Source organism: Lottia gigantea (genome assembly GCF_000327385.1).
Source record: "Lottia gigantea unplaced genomic scaffold LOTGIsca_148, whole genome shotgun sequence".
In the NCBI taxonomy this organism is placed as follows: domain Eukaryota; kingdom Metazoa; phylum Mollusca; class Gastropoda; family Lottiidae; genus Lottia; species Lottia gigantea.
The window spans coordinates 359,014-370,796 of NW_008707761.1; the positions used below are offsets into that span (position 1 = coordinate 359,014).

At 35.8% G+C, this 11,783-nt stretch overlaps 1 protein-coding gene across 1 annotated transcript; it reads right to left on the reverse strand.

The window, feature by feature from the left end:
- Positions 1-2,205: 2,205 nt before the first annotated feature.
- LOTGIDRAFT_225722 (hypothetical protein) lies at positions 2,206-10,207 on the reverse strand. Its single transcript, XM_009050270.1, has 4 exons — positions 10,100-10,207; positions 6,297-6,715; positions 4,327-4,973; positions 2,206-3,094 (listed from the first exon to the last, which is right to left on the reverse strand). The coding sequence occupies exons 2-4, from the start codon at positions 6,700-6,702 to the stop codon at positions 2,504-2,506; spliced, it is 1,644 nt and encodes a 547-aa protein (XP_009048518.1). The 5' UTR covers positions 6,703-6,715; positions 10,100-10,207; the 3' UTR covers positions 2,206-2,503.
- Positions 10,208-11,783: the final 1,576 nt, after the last annotated feature.

Consider the following 11,783-nt stretch of genomic DNA (forward strand, 5'->3'; position numbering starts at 1 on the left):
ATGTGAGAAATCGTTATTCTAAAATTAGGTCTGAAATAAGCTCCAAGAATTGTACAAAATTGTGTAAGAACGATACCAAATGTGGCACGTCTGTGCATATTGCTTCTGGTCACTACAAAGGATGTTATCTTTTTTTGAAACCAGCCTTTTCTAGGACATATGGAACAACGTTTGAAGATTGTAAAAAACAATGTCTGGCAATAGATGCTTGTAAATCATTTTTATTATATTATTCCTGTACCTTGTTTAACGTTCCGTACAGTGAAATACCACAAGCTCAAATCGAAATGAAAATAAATTCGACAATAGTAGATAGAATCTGCTAGGGAAGAATTTTGAGAAATTACCGAACCCTTCAACACACTTCCCTAACCCCACCCTAACCCAGCTCTACCCAATCCTAACCCTAACCCAACCCTAACCCTAACCCTAACCTAGCTCTAACCTAACCCTAACTCTAACCCTACATGCCTGGGTCTGTGCTTTCGTAACATTGCTTAACTGCAATGTTACAACCTAAAATTCCTAACCCTTAAACACCCTTCCCTCTCTATATTGTACCAGTAGTGACAGTTTAATAAGATTCCAAACTGTAACTAAAATTGGCATATTTTATTATTTCTGATATTATCTTTGTTTCTACTGTTTTTATTTCTTATTGTAGACACACTAGGTGTCGTTTTTTCATTCTAAAGTCTTGTATGTACTGGAAATTGAGCTTGTTATATTAATCTAATAAATTCTTTTAACATGAAGATGTTTGTCTATTGTAAAATATATAAATTCATTTTACCTCTATAATCACTTTTAATATCGAGGTCGTATAAAGGGTCCACTTCAATATCGAGGTCGTATAAAGGGCTCACTTCAATATCGAGGTCGTATAAAGGGCTCACTTTAATATCGAGGTCGTATAAAGGGCTCACTTCAATATCGAGGTCGTATAAAGGGTTCACTTTAATATCGAAGTCGTATAAAGGGCTCACTTCAATATCGAGGTCGTATAAAGGGTCCATAGGGGGGTGGCACAATGGTGTTCTGATGAACTATGAGATGGTGGGTGGTACAATGGTGTTCTGATGCACTATGAGATGGTGGGTGGTACAATGGTGTTCTGATGAACTATGATATGGTGGGTAGTACAATGGTGTTCTGATGAACTATGAGATGGTGGATGGTACAATGGTGTTCTGATGAACTATGAGATAGTGGGTGGCACAATGGTGTTCTGATGAACTATGAGATAGTGGGTGGCACAATGGTGTTCTGATGAACTATGAGATAGAGGGTGGTACAATGGTGTTCTGATGAACTATGAGATAGTGGGTGGTACAATGGTGTTCTGATGAACTATGAGATAGTAGGTGGTACAATGTTGTTCTGATGAAATATGAGATAGTGGGTGGTACAATGGTGTTCTGATGAACTATGAGATGGTGGGTGGCACAATGGTGTTCTGATGAACTATGAGATAGTGGGTGGTACAATGGTGTTCTGATGAAATATGAGATCGTGGGTGGTACAATGGTGTTCTGATGAACTATGAGATGGTGGGTGGCACAATGGTGTTCTGATGAACTATGAGATAGTGGGTGGTACAATGGTGTTCTGATGAACTATGAGATGGTGGGTGGCACAATGGTGTTCTGATGAACTATGAGATGGTGGGTGGTACAATGGTGTTCTGATGAACTATGAGATAGTGGGTGGTACAATGGTGTTCTGATGAACTATGAGATGGTGGGTGGTACAATGGTGTTCTGATGCACTATGAGATGGTGGGTGGCATAATGGGTGTTCACAGGCAATTCTTTACCTATGTTAGCTGTAAGAAGATTGAAAGGGGGTGTGGGCAAAACGGCCCGAGCCTCAGTTTAAGTTATATCTTGTCATAAACTCAAGGGCACACGCAAGACTCTAATCGGCGACAAAAATCTCGGACCAAGACTGAGTGCCCGCACCTTAGGCCAATGAATCCGCCAATCAAATGAATTGGTTGGAAATTTGGACAAGAGAATTGAAGACACCGGACACAAAACGGCAGATCTCCTCATCAGTAGTATTTCTATAAATCATAGTAGACCGAGTATGAAACTCCCTACCCCATCTCCAACCTCACTGATCCCCATCCCCTCTGATTAAGTCTCCTACGCCTGTAAGCTCTTCATTGTTTTTCCAAATTCAAATCAAAGGAATCATATATATAACATTTTTGATTAACAAACTTTTAATATTAACAGATATTGTACAAGGGGCATAACTCTATTTAACCACCAAAATTTGTAAAATTCAAAATTGGTCCTCCATATATTTTGTTTTTTTTTTTGCTCATGTTATAACGAACCATAATAATGTTGGTAAATAGGCAAACTGTCTAGCGTCCATTACGGTCAATTCAATATACGGAGCCGTCCATTTTCAATCATTTTACATCAAGATAATGTTGAAATTACTGGCCACTTTATTAATATCAAAACAAAATAAAAACAGTATAATAAGTTGACTACATATCAACGTCACTGCTACTGTTGCTAGAAGTCGGACTGGCGTCCATGCTGATCTTGGGAGAACCGTCACGTGTTCTCTTCTTACCAATATGATTGGTTGTAGATGATGACGTAATAATCTCGTGCTTATGTTCTAACATCATGTGATTGACAGGGGCCAATCCAATACAAGCTCTTAGAACGTTTTCAATACATGCACGTTGTCTGAATAAAGCATTGACGACAGGAGTTCCACGAGGAACTAATGGAGCCTTGCATAGAAAACTCAGAATTGATAGGACAGAGTTGAATCTTTGAAAATCTTCGTCGCCTTCAACTTTAAACTGAATTCTCTCACAGATTTCGGCTAGTACGATCAAGTCTATAATTAGAGGTGAAGCGAGTAAGGAATCTTCACATGTATTATGAAGAACTATAGTGTTGGTACCTCCCATCATTATCTCAGAAGTATATTCGTCCATTGCTCTCTTGCTGTCACCTACATATGGTACGTATTTAATAACAACACAGTGATCAGGCTTCTCGTCTTTCTCAAACAGTATTTTATTCGAGGCTACCATATCGTCCACAACATTGCTCTTTGATATCTGTAAATATAAAGATATACTTTGTTTAAATATAGAGATATACTTTGTTTAAATATAGAGATATACTTTGTGTAAATATAAAGATATACTTTGTGTAAATATAAAGATATACTTTGTGTAAATATGAAGATATACTTTGTGTAAATATAAAGATATACTTTGTGTAAATATAAAGATATACTTTGTGTAAATATAAAGATATACTTTGTTTAAATATGAAGATATACTTTGTGTAAATATGAAGATATACTTTGTGTAAATATAAAGATATACTTTGTTTAAATATAGAGATATACTTTGTGTAAATATAAAGATATACTTTGTGTAAATATAAAGATATACTTTGTTTAAATATGAAGATATACTTTGTGTAAATATGAAGATATACTTTGTGTAAATATAAAGATATACTTTGTTTAAATATAAAGATATACTTTGTGTAAATATAAAGATATACTTTGTTTAAATATAAAGATATACTTTGTGTAAATATAAAGATATACTTTGTTTAAATATAAAGATATACTTTGTGTAAATATAAAGATATACTTTGTGTAAATATAAAGATATACTTTGTGTAAATATAAAGATATACTTTGTTTAAATATAGAGATATACTTTGTTTAAATATAGAGATATACTTTGTGTAAATATAAAGATATACTTTGTGTAAATATAAAGATATACTTTGTGTAAATATAAAGATATACTTTGTGTAAATATAAAGATATACTTTGTGTAAATATAAAGATATACTTTGTGTAAATATAAAGATATACTTTGTGTAAATATAAAGATATACTTTGTGTAAATATAAAGATATACTTTGTGTAAATATAAAGATATACTTTGTGTAAATATAAAGATATACTTTGTGTAAATATAAAGATATACTTTGTGTAAATATAAAGATATACTTTGTGTAAATATAAAGATATACTTTGTGTAAATATAAAGATATACTTTGTGTAAATATAAAGATATACTTTGTGTAAATATAAAGATATACTTTGTGTAAATATAAAGATATACTTTGTGTAAATATAAAGATATACTTTGTTTAAATATAAAGATATACTTTGTGTAAATATCATCTGTCAATAATAACCTAGAGATGTATCGCAGATGCGTAAAATTGTATCCTCCACTGGATACCTCATTTAAAGGGAAGTAATTCTTGGCTCTTCAATAGAATTCCATTGTGTTCTGAATGTAGAGAAATCTCAACTTACCTCTTTTGATCTGAATGTTTGTGGTGCGGAGAGATTTTTACCATCATTATTACCGAGATGATTATAACTGACAATAGACACTGGTTTTATACCAGCTGATACTAGGAAATCAACCAAAACTGACTTTATCTTCGTTTGTCCAGACTTAAAATCATCACCAGCTATGAAGACTTTTCTTTTTTCAGCAAGTTCTAGAACTCCGGGTACAAAAGTGTTCTGCGGAGATCCATTTATGTATGTAACGCCCTCTAGGATTGAAGCAACGGCGAATAATGTCGATGGTGAGATTTCACTCTCTTCAGCTCTGATAGCATTGGATAAATGGTCCCACGTGTCATTCAAACCGGTTATGACGTTACTGAATCGTTCAGTATTAGCTGTCCACAAGATAATGACCTTGTCGACGCCACTAGATTCTTTAAAGTCTCGAATGTCCTTTCGAATTTGGTCCACCATTTGACTTTTGGTTCCTTCCAAAACATTGTCAGCTCTATCAGATTGGTTGGCAGCTATAAAGTCGGGAAAATAGATAGATGGTCGGGGTTTGAGGTCTTTGAGGTGAGGTTGTAGTTGTTCTTGTAGGTTGTAATCCAACACTTTAGCCCGTGACATACTGTCAGCTAGGTTTAAACCGGAAATATCCCATCCTGAAAGATAAAAGTATGAAAATAAATGAAATGGAGAAATATCTCATCTTCGTCTGGTATCTTGTTGGAATTCACGAGTACGGTGGAATCAATTGGTCTACTCTCTATCTATTTCAAACTAAGTCTCTATCTTTACCGCCATTCGCGGTGGCTCAACTACCATAGGGGCTGGTTTAACCAAGTCTACGGGGCCCCCCTTACTAAAAATATCAACAGGCGTTAATTGATTTACAGAGGGGTCTCGGAATGCAGGAGAGGGAATGTTAAATATAAATTTCTCCGGGGGAGGGGACCTGACCTACTTCGTACTCGGATCTAAATAGGCAGTATTTCCTTTTCCTAACTAAATGATCGTTTCCATTATGGCGGAAACCTTTCTGTCTGCTGTCGAATTTAGCCAATCCAAGCTTGGAATTCCAAACTTAAAACTGAAAGACAAACAACTGGAGGCATTAAAAGCTTGTTACAATGTTAAGGATTGTTTAGCTATCCTTCCAACTGGATATGGCAAAAGTCTGATATATCAGCGGTTTGTTTACATTAAGTCTAAGTCGTTTCGCCGTGCGTAGTCTTCGGTAGTTTTCGGCTGTGAAAAGATGCACCCGTCGTTTCGTCTCACTTCCGGTATTAATGTCTACGCGTGAACTATTTTAAACATGGCTGGTCAATAGGTCAGGGTAATATCTCCGATAGGTAGAATTTCTCTGTTGATCAGGATGTGCGATCCCATGAATTAACTACTTTATACCTGAAAAAAATATACGGCATATAGCTACGTCTTCAAACGTCTTAATGATCGTGTCTTAACAATTCGTATCATAATATACACATGTATTCCTACCAAAATTACATGAAAACGCGTTCATTCGACCCGGCCCCACGGTTCATTTTAGTCCTAATTTCCATATCTGAACCCTCATTCATCTCTCCAGCCAAACATAATCATTTTATAAACCAAACTAAATGCCTTTCGAAGTAACAGTTTTAATAACACGTATATTGTAGTGCGTGTAAGTGTCTGTTTTTGTTCTGGATGGAACCAAGTTTAAAAAAAAACGAGCAAGTTTTGTCCATTTCATAGCGTCAGTTTATAATACGTAAAATACCATCAAATGTTTTAGGTGTGAAAGTCGACACCGGGTCGAATCGACTCGAGGGTGTACTGACACAGGCATCTGTTTGTCTTATCTTGAGGAGGATTCGAACCCAAAACACCTAATGGCCTAGCCTATTCAATCTAGATCGTTTACGACTGAGGTATTCCAATGCCATGAAAGTCTTAAAATCTGAAAACCGTTGCTCCGAGAGACGAAGCCCACTTACCGTCAAGAACAATGTCATTAGGGTTAACCAGGGGTAACAGACCACTCATTGGGATATATTCTTCTTCACCAAATTCATTATTACCCACACAAACTGTACTAGCTTGGGTAATACTTCCAAAATAGTTCGCCTTTCTCTCGCCCTCCTTCGTCATCCATTTTAAACCCAGTTTATTAGCTAAGATGGCTGCCGTAACAGTTGTGCCGTTATTTCCGCCCCATCCAACAAGCATCACTCCCAACTTGGGAACTCTTCGTTCAGTTCGGAAAGTATAGTGGGTCGTGGTGGGTTGGGCAATGATTCGCACATTTTCTCTCCTCACTTTCGAGTTGGTATATTCGTACTCAGCTTCTATAAACTTTTCGGTGTATTTCACATTTGGGCTGTCAACGACGACGGAATCCATTTTATTTTGTTTTCTGAAATATAAGATAATTTTCAATAAATTAACAATGGAAAACATATGATAATAAGAGTAATTTGTAAAAGGTGGGCGTGGTTTGGGTACCGGTAAGGCGTGGCTTCAGTAGGGCATGGCTCTAATCCAAAAAGTCGTGGCTTATGTAAAGATAAGGCGTGGCTTTAAATCATTGTTAAATGATTAACATTTGCTTGGGCTAAGATAGAGAGTTTCTGGGGTAAAGCCAGAAGTAGAGTCAACGTCACATCGGGTCCGATGGTCCTTTGTTTGATTAACTAAAGGCCTTGGTCAGTTATTCTGTATTTGTGGGAAACGACTGGTCTATATGATGACAGATCAATAAATACTATTAAATATATAACTCTACTCATACTAATGACTAACTAATTTTCACATAATCAATAGACTTATCTGTTGCTCTGTGACCTAGGCCAGTGCTTTCATTGAGACTCGTCTCAATACACCCTAACACTAACTACTATTATAGCTAAAACAAAACAACTTTATACATTTGTATACATGTAATATGTCTGTCAATATCTCAAAATGTAGAGATGATTCAAGATGTTCTCTGGATGGTCTCTATGCATTTATGACAAAAATTTCCATTTCTGAGACTAAAGAAGACTATGATTGGTCAACAACAAAAATGGCGCAATTGTGGCTTTAAGTTTGTTTCTTATTTGAATTACACAAACAGGAATCGAGAAGTTGAAGGGCTACACAAAATCTATAAATGTCCCCCGTGTATCGAACGTTTGGGCGAGTTAGCCTCACTACTTTTAATCGGCGGCTTTCAAAAGGCGGCTAACTTGACAGCTCGAATCGACGGCTACACGAAAAGGTGGCCAAATTGTCTTCAGTTATAACAATATTCTTGTAAATTCAAATAAGATTAGAAGTAAGTCTCGTTTATGCCACGTAAAGAAGTATAATTATTACAAATGAATCTTGTAATAAACTTCTGCTCCAGTCTATTTATTATCTTCGACCTTCACCCGCCGGTCTTCTCGGGGCAGGTCATCAGAAATTTCCAGAATATAAACTACATGAAAAGTTAGTAAATGACATGGCCTTGCGGGTACGGTCAGACTGTTCACGCAGACTCGATACAACCTGTGTAATACGGCCACTGAAGATTCTAGAAGTTTTTCCCGCCAATAGATCGATGGCGCGTTCCAGTCACGAGTTGACATTCCACACGTCGGTGAAGATATAAAGGAACAACTCCTAGTAATTGTGATATGAACAAATTTTATATGTGAAATATTTTGTCCAAAAGATAAAAAGAATTAAAATATTCTGGTATATTTTAGAATTTCTGGTATCCTTTCTGCACTAAGTTTTTACGTTTTAGTTTGAATTTTTACAAAGCATGAATGAACGTCAGGAACGTGCAAACAGACGAGTTACTGCACGTGCAGCGTCTTCTGACAAAAATTACTTGTCTTTTGCTCAAACGTTTAATTTTTATTTTAAATCAACTATGTGAATATTTAAACAGGTGAAGTCTGGTGGAGTTTCTTAGTGATAAAACTAGACTAAACCACTTCTACCGAAGCCATAATAGGTCGAGTTTTCCACTCCGTAGGCCTAGCGTAATATTTATATATTTTACTCGTGTCTCTCTATCATGATTTTGTAATTGAAAACCATCCTCTAAAGGTCCGTTTATACTGAGCGCGACCGCGACCATTGCGACTTTTCGCGCGACCTTCCGCACGGATCATCGTTCGTATTGAAAGCGACGTTATGTGCGTAAATTCGCTGATGAAACGAGCTCGGTCGTAGTCGCTTAGTATAAACAGACCTTAAGAGTCTGAATACGCTAATATCAGTGAGGTATTTAGGGTTGGAGTGTGGTGCCTTATTATTATTTCTGAATAAAGAATGCCACAAACCTCAGAGGGCACAAATATTTCAAAAAATGTTCACCTGATTTTCGACCAATGGATCGATCCATGTATATGTCAAGTCATGTATAGACAACGACAAGCCATCAGAAAGATAAAGGTGAAACCTACCTTACTCGGAAAGTTTGTCTGGCTTGTTAAATAGTTGAGATTTTAACACAAGTTAAACAACCCAATTCGGGTATCTTGTAAGAAAAACTAGCAAAAAGCTTCAAAATATTAAAACGTGGTTTTAACGGTATCGGTATGATCGATATAGACGTATAGCTAACATTTATAGGTTTCGTGGCCATTTCAAGAATATTCGAGAGAGACCGCCCAATGTTAAATATTCAAATAGCAAGCTAATCAGTCAACATTGGAAATTTACCCTCGCGTGAATTCCGCTAATTCATTGAAGCTTCTAGAACTGCCAGTGTTAAACGGTCAGAAATAATAAAATAACGTAAAATGCGTCGTTTTTTCCGATTGGGGGAACGGGCGATAATAATAATAACAATCTTTGTTGGCCCACATGATGTAGAAAAAGTAGGACGGCATTTCAGTTTTTGTCCCATTTTATGTATACACTTAGGCCCCGAAGTCGTCACAATTTGTCGAAATCGTCAGTCGTATTTTATTTACCAGTCGTGGTCTTTAAAAGTTATTTAATTGAACAGTTAGCTGAATACATTCAAGTTTGTTCTGTATAATATATGTAATATACATAAAATTATAGTTGATAAATAAATAGCACAGTGATTTATTTACATAACAGTTTAAAAAATCAGTCATATTTTTACTGAATAAAAAAAAAATTGTTGAAATTGGACAAAACGATTCGCCGTGAAAATTCTGCTAGAAATCTGCCACGTTTTCAATAAAATTTCAGCTTCACTGAAACTGTCGAAATTTGCCGATTTTTTAAAATATTGACTTTAGGTCTTTTTCTGGAAAATCAGGACTACAGGTTGCATTTAACATTGGCCCGAGTCTTAGAAAGTGGTCCGAGTTGTCTGAAATTGGGCTCTTAAAAAAAGTGGTCCGAGTTGTCGTTGAAAAACACAAAATTGTCCGAGTTGTCATTGAAAAAAAAAATGGTCCGAGTTGACTGTTGTTGGAGTTGTCTTATATTCCACTTCCCACCCTTTTGTTGATTGGTTGGAATTTAATAAAATATCGTACGATATTGTATAACAGAAATACAGCAAAAAATAGCCAAAGTCCATTTTGTTCAAATTCCGACAAATATAAACCCAAATTTTAGAAAAACATGAGAACGCGGAATAACTCACATGAAAATATCATTATACACAAACTGAACAATAAATTTTTCAATGTATAAAACTAGCGAGCCGCCATTCTGCATACTAATAGACTAGAGGTCGACTGGCAAAGACACGCCGAAGCCATTATTATCAATTAAAATGGCTTATTGTTCGTTTTAACCCCATGTGAATATAAAATTTGAAATATTTCCTTGTACTTACCTTCAATAAGTTTGAAGTACTTTGATCCTATCTACTTCCTTATTTTTTCTTCTGAATCTGTATTGTTTCTCTTTTCTATCGCCGGTGATCGACTCAATTGGCCACGTGTCTCGTCTGATGCCGACAACCAATCAAAAGACGAGGAATTAATTATAGTCGCGATCAATGAGTACTCGGTGGCCTTGTGAAATCTGGTCAGTTAGAGTGTTACTATAAATAGACCTACAGTGAGTAGTAGTATAGTATTGTATGATATTGTCTAAAGAATATTGGTAGAAATGTCACGTGATCACGCTTTAGTTCTATACATTATAGATTTTAGATTTATTAAGAATGTTCGAGCCATCGGGCAGCAATCGTGAAAATATAAAATCAGATATTAATACAACACGTCATATAAGACAAGAGATCGAACATTCATTAATAACAGAGGAATCTAATGACCAGTGTATATCATAGTACCTACAGTCTCAGAGGCTGGCGCCGCCACTATATAGGCCTGTACCCTTACCGTACCCAAAAACTGAAAGGAGATGAGAACTTGGAGGGTGGGGCGGCGGTTGTGATACATGGCTCTACAAATGTCTTTGGACCACGACAAAGCGAAACTGTGATGTTTCTAAAGAGGGGGTTGAGGGGCAGGGCTCAGGCTATGCTTTTCATTAATTGATAAAATGTTTGTAAATAAGTTATCCGACGCAGTTTGTTATAGCTTAACATTGCGACGATGATTTCAAGTTCAGTCAGTGACCATAGTTCTTTGTTCACACTAATTACCAATTTCCACATAATAAACAATAATCACTGATGTTAAACTGTTAACTGATCTAGAACACCGCTTATACACATTAACATCAAAGTAAGGACCGAAATTTCGAACTTTGACTGATCGATTAGTAGGACTTCTAAAGTCTATCTATATACATGGACGATGATAAAGGCTAATATTTTGATATTTAGATTGGACCAGCTTTAATAACAATTATTCCAATCAGTAGACTTGATATTTTAAATATATATCTATATGTATTGACATTAATTATATATCAATTAAGATAAATGATAGCCTATTAAACTGTATGCGTTATGTTGACAAACATCAATAATGTAGTACTGACTGCTCAAAGTGCGAATTGGGCCTAGGTTCAGTCAACAAAGGCTGAAAGAATTAAGCAGTAGTCCATTATAAAAATGTTAGTTATAGACAATTACTTTTTCATATTGGATTTGAGCTTTTAATTTTCACTCCGTACAATTAACAATATTGGAGAATTTTTACAAGATCATTGTATTAAAGTTTCCAGTACCAGTTAGTCCAGAGGTTTCAACCTTTTTCTTTCTATTACCCCTTTTAGGATCCTTGATCGTTTCCCTCTCCTCTATAAATCTGTACTATTTCGTGATTTTCTCTTGCAGTCTTTTCATATTGGAGAATATAGCCTGACTGAATAGAAATTATAATTGTCAAAAAAATCTGATGCTAGAAAAATGTCAAAATGAGCCCTTGGGTTGGGGTTTACCCCGCGGTTGAAAACCCCTGAGTTATGCCAATGATTCGAACGGACTAATATCATGAGTTCAATCATATAGTCAAAGGGAAGCAACTCCAATTAATGAGTGAATTAAAGATGGCGGCCTCCAGTGAGAAGCAAACTAAGACAAAATTAAAAATAAAAATGAGAGT